Source organism: Sporisorium graminicola, chromosome SGRAM_13 (assembly GCF_005498985.1).
Source record: "Sporisorium graminicola strain CBS 10092 chromosome SGRAM_13, whole genome shotgun sequence".
Lineage (NCBI taxonomy): Eukaryota > Fungi > Basidiomycota > Ustilaginomycetes > Ustilaginales > Ustilaginaceae > Sporisorium > Sporisorium graminicola.
The window spans coordinates 445262-459995 of NC_043723.1; the positions used below are offsets into that span (position 1 = coordinate 445262).

At 58.4% G+C, this 14734-nt stretch overlaps 7 protein-coding genes across 7 annotated transcripts; 4 read left to right on the top strand and 3 right to left on the bottom strand.

Annotated features, from left to right (window-relative positions):
• Positions 1-1367: 1367 nt before the first annotated feature.
• On the top strand, positions 1368-2897 carry EX895_002215 (uncharacterized protein; the record flags this gene model as incomplete). The annotated part of the gene is made up of 1 exon (XM_029882814.1): positions 1368-2897. The coding sequence occupies one exon, from the start codon at positions 1368-1370 to the stop codon at positions 2895-2897; it is 1530 nt and encodes a 509-aa protein (XP_029740959.1).
• A 247-nt stretch (positions 2898-3144) lies between these two features.
• EX895_002216 (uncharacterized protein) lies at positions 3145-3752 on the bottom strand (the record flags this gene model as incomplete). Its single annotated transcript, XM_029882815.1, has 3 exons — positions 3145-3161; positions 3261-3627; positions 3744-3752. 3 exons carry the CDS (start codon positions 3750-3752, stop codon positions 3145-3147), a joined length of 393 nt encoding a protein of 130 aa, XP_029740960.1.
• A 320-nt stretch (positions 3753-4072) lies between these two features.
• Positions 4073-6391, top strand: EX895_002217 (uncharacterized protein; the record flags this gene model as incomplete). The annotated part of the gene is made up of 1 exon (XM_029882816.1): positions 4073-6391. The coding sequence occupies one exon, from the start codon at positions 4073-4075 to the stop codon at positions 6389-6391; it is 2319 nt and encodes a 772-aa protein (XP_029740961.1).
• A 707-nt stretch (positions 6392-7098) lies between these two features.
• Positions 7099-8856, top strand: EX895_002218 (uncharacterized protein; the record flags this gene model as incomplete). The annotated part of the gene is made up of 1 exon (XM_029882817.1): positions 7099-8856. The coding sequence occupies one exon, from the start codon at positions 7099-7101 to the stop codon at positions 8854-8856; it is 1758 nt and encodes a 585-aa protein (XP_029740962.1).
• A 497-nt stretch (positions 8857-9353) lies between these two features.
• EX895_002219 (uncharacterized protein) lies at positions 9354-9785 on the bottom strand (the record flags this gene model as incomplete). The annotated part of the gene is made up of 2 exons (XM_029882818.1): positions 9354-9391; positions 9491-9785. 2 exons carry the CDS (start codon positions 9783-9785, stop codon positions 9354-9356), a joined length of 333 nt encoding a protein of 110 aa, XP_029740963.1.
• A 286-nt stretch (positions 9786-10071) lies between these two features.
• Positions 10072-11553, top strand: EX895_002220 (uncharacterized protein; the record flags this gene model as incomplete). The annotated part of the gene is made up of 1 exon (XM_029882819.1): positions 10072-11553. One exon carries the CDS (start codon positions 10072-10074, stop codon positions 11551-11553), a length of 1482 nt encoding a protein of 493 aa, XP_029740964.1.
• A 227-nt stretch (positions 11554-11780) lies between these two features.
• EX895_002221 (uncharacterized protein) lies at positions 11781-14210 on the bottom strand (the record flags this gene model as incomplete). The annotated part of the gene is made up of 1 exon (XM_029882820.1): positions 11781-14210. The coding sequence occupies one exon, from the start codon at positions 14208-14210 to the stop codon at positions 11781-11783; it is 2430 nt and encodes an 809-aa protein (XP_029740965.1).
• Between the last annotated feature and the right edge of the window lie 524 nt (positions 14211-14734).

The window sequence follows — 14734 nt, forward strand, 5'->3', positions numbered from 1 at the left end:
TTTTTACTGTAATTAATCTCTTTTTATTCTGTGCGTCTCCTTGCCGCGAGCTGTGTTGTGCTTTTGCCTGTGTGCTGCAACTGACCCCTTTCGCTCCGCCCCATAGGTGCTACTGCTACTGCTGGTGCTAGTGCCACTGCCACTGCAGACAATGGCACCGGAATGCCTGCAGAGATAGTGTAAGGCGTCCTCTACCATTTCACCCTCTCTTCGTCGACAGCTGCTGGAAAGCGTGAAGTGTTTCGGGCTGGACAGGAAAGAGCCACGGTTAAAATGGTACAACCCCGAACCCGCCTTCTTGTTCTGTTTAATAAACTTTTGAACGAAACAAAATCAAAATCACTTCGGAGGGCCTGCTCAGTAAGCACCGTGAAATCCTACGCAGACAGTCAGACAGACAGTGAGCAGCGAGCGAGGGAGAGAACACACACGCACACATACACGATACACACCCAAAAGGTTATCGGACCTCCCGCAACCTTCTGTCCTGCACAAACGCTTGCGGCCTGAACGGTTGCACTCCTTTCCACTCGACGTCGACACCACGCTTCCTCTTGCTCTTGCTCGTTCTCGTTTCTCACTTGCTCGATCTCTCCTCCCACCCCACCAACGTCAGTGTGACGTGACGCTGTTTTTAGGATCGATTCTACCAGTGGCCCTCTCTGTCTTTTCATCTGCGTCGACTCGACCGCGCGCCGCATCCACCCACCCACACCCGGTTGCTCTTTCTATTATCACCTCATCAGCGTCAGCAACAACAACAAGAACAACAACAACAGCATGATGAAGCAAAGGTCACTCAACGGTCTCTTCAAGCGTCAGGCTACGTAAGTAACTCCTGTGATTATAGGTGATAGGTGAAAAGATGAGGATCCTACCTTCGCTTTGAGCTTGAGCTCGAGCTTGAAGTAGCGCAGCGCAGCATCAGCTTCAGCTTCAGCAAGATTGTCTACGGTGGCGTCCTTCCTTCTCTCTCCCTCTTTTCTGTTCCTTTTCCTCGCCTCGATCCTCTTTCATCTCGAACCACTCCGGCCAGCGCTATTCAGACCCAACCCAGCGCTGTCTCGATCCTCGCCTCTTCCATCGTCTTTTCTCGCTCACCATCAAGGGCATCCAGTCAAACGCTAGTGTAGCCTGCAGGCAGATTTATCTTCCACCTGTCTCGTCGCCACTCTGGTCTCCAACTGTTGCTTGCCTTTGGCAGCGCGAATCGACACGTCGAGCTCCCCGCATCATCTCCTCTCACTTCTTCTCTCACTCTCGCTTCAAGCACAGCATTTGCTGACACTCGACTCTCTCTTTCTCTCTCTATTATATTTACACACTCTTTATCCATCTTTGTAACCGATTGCCTTCATCTTCCAATCATGGCATCTCTATCCGACCATCCCTTGGCCGCCCTTGCTCCTGGCAACACCACATCGCCTCCTCCTGCTCAAAATAACGCGGCGCTCGCTGGTCTTCCACGATCCCCTCAAAACACCCCCGACTCTCCCTCCGGTACTGGCACTGGTCCTAACGTTCCCACCTCCGACAGTGACGCCGCACCTACCTCGAGCAGGTCCAGCGCCGCTCCGACCAGCTCCTCGTCCACCCCTACCTCGGCCGCTCCCACCTCGAGCACCACTTCCACCACACCTTCGTCCTCTTCCACCTCGGCAGCGCAGACCACGCCGACCTCCTCTGCCGCGCCCACCTCAGCCGCTTCCACCACCCCCGCTACCTCGGCCACCACCCCTACCTCGTCTAGCGCCGCCGCCAGCACTACTTCGGCTATTGCCAGTTCCTCCACCCCAATTCCTGTCGTTGTCGTAACCTTTACCAGCACGAACAGTAATGGCGCTATCGTCACTGGGCTCAGCAGCTCCGCCAACCCATCTTCCACCGCCGCTGGCTCCAACGGCTCGTCCGGCTCCGGTGGCGGATCCAACACCAACCTCGGTGCCATCATTGGAGGTGTCGCTGGTGGTGTCGCCGGTCTCATCATCCTCGTGTGGCTTATCCTCTTGCCGCTGCGCAAACGTGCCAAGAAGGCCAAGGAGGTCGAGTGGCTCTCGTTTGGTCAGGAGAACGACCACGTCAACGAGTCCAGCGCCGAGGCCGTCTACGGCCGCGGTGCTGGCGGCAGCGGAGAGGGCAAAGGCGGCAGTGTGGCCAACGTCAACGAGATCCAGATGGACGACATGGCGCACGAAATGTCGCAGCAGCCCTATCATTACCAGAATGTCGACGATGGTGCTGGCTGGGCCGCCGGCGCTGTGGGCGCGGGCGCAGCCGGTGCAGGCGCCTATGGCGCTCACCACGACCAGTACGCGCAGCAGCACCACCAGGATGGCTACGACGCCTATTACGCACAGCAGCACGCATACGGTGCAGGCCCGCAGTACCAGCAGTACGGCATGCAGCCTCAGCAGGGCTGGGCCGGTCAGCCGCAGGCAGGCGCCTATCCCCAGGGCGAAGCGTGGGGCGCTGCTCCTAGCTACACGAGCCCTGTGCAATCACAAGCACACGGCAACCAGGGCTTGACGCACAACCTGTCGATAGGCTCAACCAAGGTAGGCGGCGATGCTGGCGCTGGTGCCTCGCAGGGTGGGCACAAGGCTCCGTCGCAGGAGGGACACGGTGCTGGCAGCCAGTATGGATACCCATCGCCTCCACTCGGCTCGCAATCGCCGCAGCAGTATGCACAGCACTACCAGGGCCATGCTGCTACGTCGTCGCCGCCCATGAACGCGCAGTACTATCAAGGCCATCACGATCCGGCTCAGCAGCACGCTCAGCAGGGCCAGTATGGGTATGCAGAGCAGCCGGATCAGCGTGCTGGCTCGCCTGAGAGCACGGGTCGCGCCAATAACGGTGCTGGGAACGGCGGAGGGTTGCACCTTGCCAACCCCTAGTGTGCTGCTAAATGTAGATTTCTTGCTCTATCTTTCTTCGTTGCTCTTCTCTGTCTTTGGTGGTTTTTGTTGTCTTCGACAATTGTTCTTTCGCGAATCGCTGCAATATTGCATGTCACGTTCATTCTTTCACTGCTCCATGGGAGTCGCGAGAGGTGTTGTGGTTGATACCGAGTGCGATTGAGGTGAGGGTTTTGATACAAATACATGGTGTGTAGGGCGGGAGATTTGGAGCAGAAGAGGGGGATCAATCTCTTTCGAGGTCTGTTCAAACGAGGTAAAGCGACGCGAAGCGAAAGAAGTTGTCAGTGGGTCCTGTTCGGCACACCATAGCCGACCGAGACAGATCGCGCGGCAACTTACTGATGTTATCGCCAAACTTGGCGTACAGCTTGACCTTGAGCTGTTTCATCTGGGCGTCGTAGGAATCCAATTTATCCTGCAGCGTCGAGAGCTTCTCGTCCGCCTCGTGCTGTTCCGCCTCCAGCCTCTCCAATGCATCTGGATGCGGCAGCGCGATGAATGTGTCGGCAATCTTGTACAGGATAGGCTCGTCTTCGTCAGCGAGCTCGAGCTCGAGCGCAAGATCGTCGAGCGCCTCCCGCTCTTCTTTGCCGATGCGCAGGTCTTCGAGCAGGTCAGAGTAGGTCGAGTTGAGCCGGCTGAAGGCGTTGATAGATTGCTGGTCTTCCCATGTCACTTCGATCTCGTTGGCTTCTTGTTCGGAGAGCTGAGGCGGTTTGGGATAAGGGGAGCAGGTCAGTTTTTTGTTGTGTTCTGAGAGGATCCGTTGTCAAGAGATGGGTGAGTTGTGGGATGGGTGAGTGAGCGAGTGGGTGAGCTTACCATGCGCATTTTGGAGGATGATGTGTGCGTGTGGTGGATGAACTGCAAGGAAAAGGAGAGGTGGTGTCGATGGTGGACGATGAGAAGAAAAGGGTCAAAGTGTCGAACAGAGAAGTGCCTGCGCCTCCTGTCAAATGCGCGAAATTCCATTTCGACACTTCACAGCCAACAATGTGTGTGTTGGCGCGTGCTGAAAGAGCAGAGACCAACACTTTTGCTCGTTCACTCCTTTTTCTCATTCTTCTGTTGCTTTCTCCACCATTGGATCCTACTTCTACCGACGATGCATATGCCATAGGCTACTTGCATCGCCCTATACACTCCACACGATGCTGCTGTGGCTTGTCCTGCTCACGTTCTGCGCAGTGCTCATCCCCATCATCGCATTGCTGTGTCTCTGTATCTACATCTCGGCCTACCGCTCCTGCTCGCGTTCTACCTCCTCCAACAAACCATGCCTCGGTCGATCAGCAGCCGTAGTTGTGTTGGGTGACATCGGTAGAAGCCCACGGATGTGCTTCCACGTCGAATCGCTCGCCAACGAAGGCTGGAAGGTCGCCATCGTCGGCTACCCTGGATCGGCGCTCCCACCCCCGCTCCAACGCTCGTCCATCAAGCAGCACCATCTACGCAGCCCTCCAGCATGGATCGCGCGTCTACCCAGAGCAGCGTTCATCGCAGCTGCGCCGTTCAAGCTGCTGCTCCAGGCCGTGTCGCTGTTTGCCGAGCTCACGACGCAGGTTCACCCCCCGCCGGAATTGGTGCTGGTTCAGACGCCGCCTGCGCTGCCGACGCTGCTGGTGGTCAAGGCGGCGGCTGCGCTGGTCAAGGCGAGGGTGATCATCGATTGGCACAACCTTGCGTATACAATTCTGGCGCTCAGGCTGGGAGGGAAGAGCAAGCTGGTCAGGCTGGCAGAGCGATTGGAGCAGTGGAGTGGGCGCAAGGCGTATGCGCACCTGTTTGTCACCGAGGCGATGAAGAACCACTTGGATCTCAACTGGAAGTTGGAGGGGCAGAAAGTGGTGTTGCACGATCGGCCACCGTCTCATTTCCGAAGAGCAACGCTGGCCGAGACACACACGCTGATGGGCAAGGTCATCCCGCAGATCCAGCCGAGCATCGGCGACGACTGGTTGCCGCCGTACGAGTTTCCAGAATCGACGCCATTTACCAAGCAGCAGGGTGAATTGCAGTGGCGAGATGACCGTCCGGCGCTGGTGGTTAGCAGCACGTCATGGACCGCGGACGAAGACTTTGGACTGCTGCTGCGAGCTGCGAGACTCTACGAGTATCGTGCCCGATTGCTGGCGGATCCCCCCTCGTCTCCCTCACACTCGCGCAGCAGCACAAACGAGAGCACCTCTGCGCTCCTCTCCCCCGTCTCTGCCTCTTCTGCAGCCTCGACCTCCTCCCACAACTCCTATACCGATGCTGAACCCATCCGCACATCCAAAGAACGTCGGCGCCCCTCGATCGGCGCCCTGCGCACGCCCACACTGCCCAACGAACCCGCCAGATCCCTCCCAAAACTGCTCATCATCGTCACAGGCAAAGGCGAGCTCCGGTCACGCTACTTGCGCGAGATTGCACACCTCGAGTCCACCGAAAGGTGGCGCTTCGTGCGCATCCGCACCGCGTGGCTCGAGACACAGGATTACCCGCTGCTGCTGGGATCTGCGGATGTCGGGGTGTCGCTGCACACGTCGAGCAGCGGACTGGATCTGCCGATGAAGGTGGTCGATATGCTCGGCTGTGGGCTGCCCGTGTGTGCACTGGACTTTGCGTGTTTGGACGAGCTCGTGACGGATAGGTGGAACGGAGTGGTGTTTCGGGATGCCGAGGGGCTGGCAAGGCAATGGGAGAGCCTGTTGGCGCTCCATCCGCTGCCGAACTGGCTGGTGACTGGTGGAGGGTTGGGAGAGCCGTTTGAGGCCCCCCCGCCGTCGCCGATCACGGCGGGGGCGAAAGGCTTCGGTGCTGATCCGCTGAGAGCTGCGCCGCCGCTGTCCCCGAACCCGAGCGTGACATTGCTGCACAGTCCTGGGCTCTCACCTGTGGTGAACGGGCGGTTTGACACAGCATCGGCTGCAGGCGCGGGGGCAGGGAAGAGGAGCCGAAGGTCGACATGGGCCGGCAACTGGAAACACGTCATGCGGCCGTTGCTCGATCCGAAAACCCCAGTGGACTGCGACGACGAATCGCATATCGACGGATACCTCTCGCACACCTCCGCGCTCAAACTCCGCCCGTCTACCGGTGCCATTTTGCAACGCAGAGCCAACAAACATACCTACACTGCCACCGCATCTTCTGATCTCGACAGCAACGGCGGAGGCAGTCCGAGCAAGTCCAAGCATCGCCGGACAAGTTATGCCGAGGAAACGGTGCTAGAGACGGCATCAAGGGCGTCGGAAGCACGGGCGGGGTTCGGCTTTGTCAGTCAAGCGGCGCTGATCACGGATGGTGAGAGTCAGAAGGGCCTGCGGCAGCGCAAGTCGGTGAGTAGGACAGACGGGGAAGGCGGTGGAGGTGGTGCGAGGTTCGATCCGTTCTCGATTGCTTCTCCGCTTGTCGACGTTGACGACGGCAGTGCGGGGGTGAAGGGGGATGTGATTCCCGCGATCCAGGTCTCAAAGCCTGCTTGATCCATTGGCCATTGATGCAATAGACTGTTTCACATGCTGCAATTCGCAAGGTGTGCTCAAACGAGCGGTGACTTCGACAAAGAAAGAAGAGGAAGAGGAACTAGTGGGTTGCACCTCCACCAAAAGATAGCAGCTTGCAAAGTATATAATTGTAAAATTGGGTTTGTTCGTCATCGAAAGGCGCTTTGGCGGAGTGGTTATCGCGTGGCACTAGAATCAATTAGCATTCTAGAGCAAATCCTGCTCAACAAATTATGCCATTCCCTCTGGGAGCATAGGTTCAAATCCTGTAGGCGTCGTTACAATTTTTTTTTTTTTTTTTTGCATAACCTCTCCTTTCACCTTTTCTTTTTACTTGTTCGGGTTCTCCACCTTTCGCTCAGATACACAACGTGAAGGAACATGCCTTTCCAAACCGTTCATTGAAGCACAGAGTCAGGCTGCCGGCGAATGCAGTCCGTGTGCAGCAAAGGCAGACTGGCAAGCTGGGTGGATGCTTTTTCTCGGCGACTATTTTTTCGGCTGAATTAAAATGGTGTGGACCCTGAGTGGTGGTGGCAAACGGCAGCTGCAGCAAGAAGCCGCGGAGAGAGCAACTCAGCACCAGCCACGGCCATTTCTTCCTCCACTTTGAGCGTCTGTGTCGCTCTTCTCGCTTCTTCGCTTTCAACCACAGTCTCACTTTACATCCCCGTAATCGCTCCAAGATGGCATCACCATCGTCGTCAAAGGTGCGCCTCTTAGCGGCTACATCATCGAAAGCGCTTTCACCATGTAGTGCCGCTGCATCTCGTTCCCGACTTGCTTCTGCACGGTTCTTCTCAACTTCAACCACTCACTTCGTCTCGACTTCTCGGGGCGATCCGTCCACCAGCTCCTCCTCTGCCGGCCAAGGCCTGACGGGGTCCGACAAACTGCTCCAAGAAGCGTTGCGTCTGGAAGAGGAGGAAGAAGTTGCGCTCTCCAAGCAATCTCGAAGGCAGGACCCGAACGATCCCATCTGGACGGGCGAAGAGCGTGTACAGGACACGGTGCTGCGGATGGTCATGGACAAGTACAAACCCCTCCGCGTCCGACTCGGAGACGAGAACAAGGACCCAGCGGACGAAAAGATCAAAGCGGGCATCCAAACACCTTCCCCTCCCGCAGCCTCGTCCTCCTCCGCAGCTGACGACGGGGCTAGCAAGCTCTTTGTTTCCCCCAGCGTCGAAGGTGCGCACGAAGACGGCCGGAAGCTGCCCAAGACGCCAGATCAAAAGCCATGGAGAGCGGTGTATGTCCGACCAGCGCACTTGCTCGGTGTCGGAGCCGCGGAGGAGTTCGCACCGAGCATCTACTACGGCCAGTTCCTCAAGTCTTCCTCCTCCACACTAAACGCAAGCAGCGAGGCACGGAACAAGCTTAAAGCAGCAGGAGTCAACGTGTCCGCTCTCCCGCTCGACGACCCAAAAGCGATGAAGCAGCTGCGCCAGGGTATCAAGACCGTCGAGCGCCGTGGCAAGCTGATGCGTGCCCGAGACAGCGTGATTGACTACCAGCTCTCCCAGCACTCCTCCTCCGAAGTTGCAGAAGAACAAGAAGGAGAGATAAAGGGAGATCAAGTCTCGGATACGAACCGCAACCTGCAGCTCCAGCTCGGCCATGCACAGGGGTGGGACAGCGTGATTGAAAAACGCATCAAGGCCGCCCTCGAATCGGGCCTGTTCAAGGATAACAAGCTGCGCGGCAAACCAATCAAGCGCGATATGCAGGAGAAGAACCCGTTCCTCGCACGCGAAGAATACTTTATGAACCGCATCGTCAAGCGCCAAGGTGCCGCGCCGCCCTGGGTGGAGCTCAACATGGAGCTCGAGACCGAGCTCCGTAGCTGGCGGCAAAGATTCGACGATTCGTGGGTCCGCCGAGCCACCCGCATGATCACCACCTCCCCGACACTCGGCGAGGGCCTCGAAGCCTTACCTCTTCCCGCTGCTCACGGTTCCAACGCGCTCTCCACGGGAACGGCAGAGATCGCAGCGGCCGAGACGGGAGCCGAGGCGAAACTCGTCCTCGAGGTACCAGCCGCTCGAACGGCGGGCGAGCAGCGCCTCATCGACGTCGCCTCTCGTTTCCGTGACCCGGAGTGGGAGGCACGGGAGAGGGCGTACCACACGCACGAGATGAAACGCCTCAACGATTTGGTCCGCAAACATAACCACTTGGCACCGTTTACGGCGCGCAAGGGTTTGATGGTGTTGGACGTCGAGTTGGCGGCCATGTGGACGCGGACGCTGCCGAGACTGGTGTACGAGGTGTCTGCGGTCTTGCACGCAAAGGCGAATGGCGGACAGAGTGAAGGGAAGCGGGTCGATGGGTGGGACGCGTTGTTGCAGAAGGAAGGGGGCGGGGCGATGAGGTATGATCTTTGGGGGACAGAGGTGAGGCAAGGCGCAAGTGCGGGGAGCGTCGAGAAGGGGAGAGCGTAGTTAGATGGGTGGCTCGGGAGTGGTGTTTCCGATGGCGGTAGAGGCGGTGGTGGGGGAGAGGGAGCGAGTGATGTAGGGGCTGGGAATGCGGGGAAGGACGGGGAGATCCAGAACCTCGGACTGCTAGCAGCTATCCAGAAGAGTCTGCACTGGGCGAGGCAGCGCATCGTCGGTGCTTGAGACGCACCTCCTCAGGGGATAGATTGGCGCATCCAGATTGTCACTCACAACCATTAGACTTCAGACACTGTCTGACGTTATCCAACCTCGTAAAAGTCGCCTCTGCTATCGTTGAATACCGTGTGTTCCGCGTCCGGTCCAAGTCGCCCTCTGACCTTTGTCTAGCACGTTACAGCGGGCTCACATCTTTTTGTTTACTTGACAGCAGATCCCTTGCGTCACAGCGAGATCGAAGCTGACTCGAGCCATTGCAGACGATGTCGAGTTTTCGAAATGAGATGCATTACGGCCGTCTGAAAAGTTGTACAATTGTAGGATCATGCTCGCCAAAGGAGGAAAGCCATCTGTCCGAGATCTGTTCCGCCACCGAAAACCCATGCAACAAAGATACTCTGTCAGCATATATCGTTCTCCATCTGTTCTCTCCGAAGCTGAGCGGGGCGGGAGCACTTACAAAAGTAGATAAAGTGTTTCGTCTCGTGCGTGACGTAACTTCCGTACTTCTGGCCGACGACAGCGTGCCAGGTGGGACCGAATTTCTGGTCCATCGTGCGTTTAACATGTCCGGCCATGTCCTTCTCAACGCTGAACTTCTCGAGCGCATCGTAGGCGATCTCGATGGTATCCGCCTGCATCTCTTCGGACATGTCGACGTTTTTGATGACGGGCTTGAGGTCTCGGACGTTGCTGTTCGCGGTGCTGGACTCGCCAGTGGCGGCGGGTGGCGAGGTGAGGGCTTCTGCTGACATGGTGGGCGAGATGGGGCGGTGAAGACGAGGAAAGGTGTGGAAGGGATGGTGGTGGTGGTGGTAGTGCTGTAGCGAAGGTGCGGAAGTGGAAGACCAACACTGAGAAAGCAAAGGTTTCGAGCAACACTCGAACGCGTCGTTGTATCGTACGAAAATGCTGCCCTCCACCGTGGGACTCACGCGCTGCACGGCCAGCTGCAGCCGTGCCCTAAATTGGACCCTTGACAGCTCGCCTTATTTTGCCACCCGACCATCACCACCACCACTTAGGATTTCATTCAGCGCAATGATCCTACGGCCATCACCCGGCCACGTTCGGGCAGTGATGCGTGCCGCCGGCAAGGTGCGGTCTCGTCCCCGCCCTGCCAGTGCCATCACACCCCCCGTTCGCAGCTACTCTGTCTACTCGACCGTCTCCCACACCACCAGCATCCGAGGTGCTTCCCGGCGAGGGTTCCATTCAGCTACCGCTTCCGCCACCCGCACTGCTCGCAGCGGCTCCGCTCTCACCGCTTTGCTGAAGCGTGTCCTCTCCACAGCAACACGAGCGGTCCGTATCGCACCACACCGCTTGAGCAGCCCACGAGCGCTCTTCTCCGTGCTGCAAAGTGCTCGAGCATACAAGGTCCAGTCTCCGCTGCTCAGGGGAGCCATCGACGCGTTCCGGTCCAGCGCACAGAACACGTCCAGAAACAGTACCGCAAATGCGTATGCGCAGTTTACCCGCGGCAGCGTCAGCTTTGCGAGGGGTACACTCAGCGGCCTCGGCGCGAGACCTGCAGCGGGACAGCTGGGTTTGTCCACCGTAAGAGGTGGGGTCGGACTGCAGACTGCGCGCAAATTTTCGTCCGGCGGAGCGAGGGTGTTCGATAATTTGATCGTCAATGCTCCGCTTGCGTTGAGGTTGATGGGCGACGAGGTGGAGGACAAGGCCAAATTGGCCAAGAGGCAGTCGGCCGTGTCGACCAGACGTTCGCTCACAGCGTCAGCGGGTGCCAGGAGGACGGGCGCCACGTTTGGTGCGGCCAATCTGCCACGCAACGCTCTGCTGTTCGCCACCCGCGAGACGGCGCCCGAGAAGAGCGGTGCTAGCAGCTCGAAGTCGGCGTCAGCACCTGAAAGCGAGACTGCAGAGTTCGACCTTTACTTCCAGTTCCCGCAGCTCATCCTCCCCTCTCCCGCTGCCGCCGCAGCTGCATGTGTAGTCACAATCCGACTCATCGACCCGCTCTACGACGCGCTCGGCGGCCGCCCCCCCACCGAACCCACCAACGCCGCACACCCACGCCTTTTCGACCAAGCGTTCCTCCTGGACGCACAGACTGCGTTGGAGTACGAGCATCGGCGCTACTTGCGTGCGAAGGCGGTGCTGCGCGTGCTGTGGGATGCGGGGCTGGCCGAAGAGGTGGATCTGGCCGACGACGCCGTCTGGACAGTGCGGGTGCGTGGAATGGCGCCGGACGAGGTCAGGGACAGAGTGAGGCGTGGCGTCGGGTTTGCTTTTGATGCATGGTGCAGGTTCGATACGGTGGGACAGGAGGATGGGGAGGATGGACAGAGTGTAGGATTGGATCTGTCGATCGCGAGCGTGTCGTCGGCGTCAGAGTCGTTCGCGCAGCTGCTTTCCACGCCCCAGCTGTCGAGTTTGGAGCCGACGCTGGAGGATGCATCCGTGGCAGACGTGGACGTCATCTCGTTGCCCGACTCGGGTGCATTGTCGTCCTCGTCGGCGTCCTCGTCGCTATTTGATTCGCGTACGTCCATGTAAAGTCTCCGGGTTCAGGTTTCTAGCTCGTCTCTCAGTTTCGCTTCTTCCATCCTACCAAAGCATACACGAATCTCTGTTTGTCCAGCCCCTTTTGTTCGCTCTGCTCTTGCTTATCACACACAGACACCCAAACACACACAAAAAGACGCGTGACTGGAAATGCAACACTCTTGATCAATTGCCCAGATCACAAGATCCCACTGCCCGTCCGCGAAGGCCCTGCGCCTCTACACGCGACTCTGCTCGACCTGCTCCGCGCCGATCTTACCCTCAGCCACCACCGCCGCCTCTGCCTCCGCCTGAGCCTGAGCCTTGGCCCTTCTCTGCTTGAGCACGTTCTCGATGAAAAACTCACCCGCCTTGTACGAGCTCCTGACCAACGGCCCACTGGCGACATACAAGAAACCCAGCTCTTCGGCCTTCTGCTGCCAGTGGGTGAATTTTTCAGGCGAGACGTACTGCTCGACCTTCATGTGGCGCTTGGTGGGGCGCATGTACTGGCCGAAAGTAACCACGTCGACGTTGGCGGCGCGGAGGTCGCGGAGAGTCAGTTCGACCTCGTGGTCCTGTTCGCCGCATCCGAGCATGATCGACGTCTTTGTGATGAGTGTGGGCGAGGTCGCTTTGGCGTGGGTGAGCACGGCGAGCGACTGGCGGTACTTGGCCCTGCGATCACGAACGAACGGCGTGGTGCGCTCGACGGTCTCGACATTGTGTGCAAATACGTCCAACCCGCTGTGGACGATCGTCTCGACGCACTCCTTGTCGCCCGAGAAATCGGGCACCAGCGCCTCGACGAGGATCTTGGGCGACTTGAACTTGATCTTGCTAATCGTACTCGCGATATGATTCGCACCCCCATCGGCCAAATCATCTCGATCCACCGAGGTCAGCACAATGTACCCGAGCCCCCAGCGCGAGATCGCCTCGGCGGTGTTCTCCGGCTCGTGCGGATCCAACGCCGCCGGCGTCCTACTCGTCTTCACCGCACAGAAGCGACAGCCGCGCGTGCACGTATCGCCCATGATCATGATCGTCGCCGTCGCAGTGTCCTTGCCTCCCGAACCGCCCCAGCACTCTCCGATGTTGGGACAACGCGCCTCTTCGCACACGGTCGACAGACCAAGTCCGCGCAGGTCCGACTTAATGCGCGTGTAGTTGGCACCCGTCGGGATTTTGGTTTTCAGGTGCGAGGGGAGACGCGCTTCTCTGGTTCGGCCCATCTGCACTCGGCCTGATGATGAGGGTGTCGAGGTGAGGATCGAGTCGACGTCGCCAGCGGCAAAGTCATCAATGGAAAGGTCCGCGGCAAGCTTTTCTCGAAATGCGGTCATGCGTGCAGATGGCTTCTTGTCGCTATCCGTAGCGGAGGCGGGCTTGCGTTCGGATGCATCCGTGGCGTACGTCCTTACGGAAGCACCCGTTGCGGAAGACAAAGAAAACGCAGAAGACAGCGAACCGACAACGCTGGGACGCGTCGCTGATGTGGCAATGCCTCTGCTCCTGGGTGTGAGATGAGCGGCATTGATGGTGGGAGGGCCCCACTCGGCATAGTGGTCTCGTTGAGCAGCCTTGCTGAGACCAAGCCTGCCTCGCCACCTAGGCCAGTGGACGAGTCTCTCGCGCAGATCCTCCAAGTCGTGCACTGAGCTCGCGGGTGACATGGCGGCGCGCAGAACCAGTTTTGAGTCGGTAACACGCAGGTTGCCGTACCAGTCGCCGTGCGGGTAGACGAGCGCATTGGCAGCCCACGCATGACCGCCGACGTGGCTGATGGGAAACACTCGGACCTTCTTGGGTGCGTCGTTGCCGGCTTTGATGGTGGAAGCTTGGTGCGAGCGAACCTCGTCTTTCAAGGCCTGATAGACGGCTGTACCCGCTACACCGCAGCGACAGTCGCGCGAGCCGTGCGTGCAGATATAGATGTGCGTCTCATCAGTCTGCTTGGAACGGCCGGTCTGAGGCTGCGCAGAGGCGAGCGCATCGTCGATGCGCTGTCGGAAGGACGAGCCGGCGTCGAGCGAGGCGAGCGAGACAGGGCCCACCTTGGCCATGGTGCCGTTGATCGTGTAGGCGTACACAATAAACTGCTCTTGCTCCTGTGCCGAGTTGGGGACAGCACGCATCATGCGTGGTGTGGTGGGGTCCCACGGCTTCAACGCAGCGTCGCCATTCGAGTTGCCGCGAGCGTCACCAGAAGAAAAGGAGATGCCGTACCCTTCGAGGCTGCCACCCTTCTTGGCGCGACTCTCGAGTTCGGAGAGGAAAGGCGAGACCGACTCAAGGTGTGAGGGCCATGTGTCGATGGGTCGCACTTGATCGTATGGGTGGACGATGAGATGAACCTTGTATGAGGGTGACGTGCCGGCAAGTGGCAAATGCGAGTAGGGTGCTGCAGGGATCTGTCCGTTGTCGTCCAACGCGATGGAGAGGTCTTGTCCAGAAATGGTCGTGGAAGCTGCGCTAGTACGAGAAGCTGATGAAAAGATGGTTCTTGATGGAGTGGATGACGGTACTGGGGCGGCGACAGAAGGTCGTGTGGCGGCGGCGGCAGCAGACAGCAACTGCTTGGGGAGCTTGGAGGTACTGGTGCGAGTACGGAGCAGCCTTGGTGCAGCCGCCCGCACTGAGGCAGTTGACGATGTCCAGCAGCTCATCTTGAACAGACTTGTGTGCTGAGAAGGGATGTGTACTATGGTGGTGGTGGTCGTGGTCGTGGTCGCGATGTCGAGGTCGGAGCTGAGTCCAGGAAGAAAACCAGCGATTTCCAATCACATTTCGTCGATTTTGTGGATTTGCGTGCTTTTGCTCACGCCACAAAAGCCTAATCCGAGACTTCCATTCTGCGCTCTGCTGCCTCGTCTGTTGCCCGACCGAATTGATTACCCAAAAAGATGAGCCAAAAGGCTACGGCCAAAAAGCCGGAAATATTTAGTTGGGCTCGCTTTTCTGCCGATCTCTTCGAGCTACAGACGGCTCTTTCCGTGCCGAAGCACATGGGTGCTACAGGCTCCTATCACAGCGCAGCAAAGCATAGTAATGCGGTGATCATTGTTGAATGCTAGAAGTACAAGTAGTTATAGGGGATAAATGCTGCTGAGCACGATCATGTGGTGCGGAGCCCCACTACAAACGGAGAAGCCATGACTGTTTGATGACGTCCAGCATGGATCCACAAGCA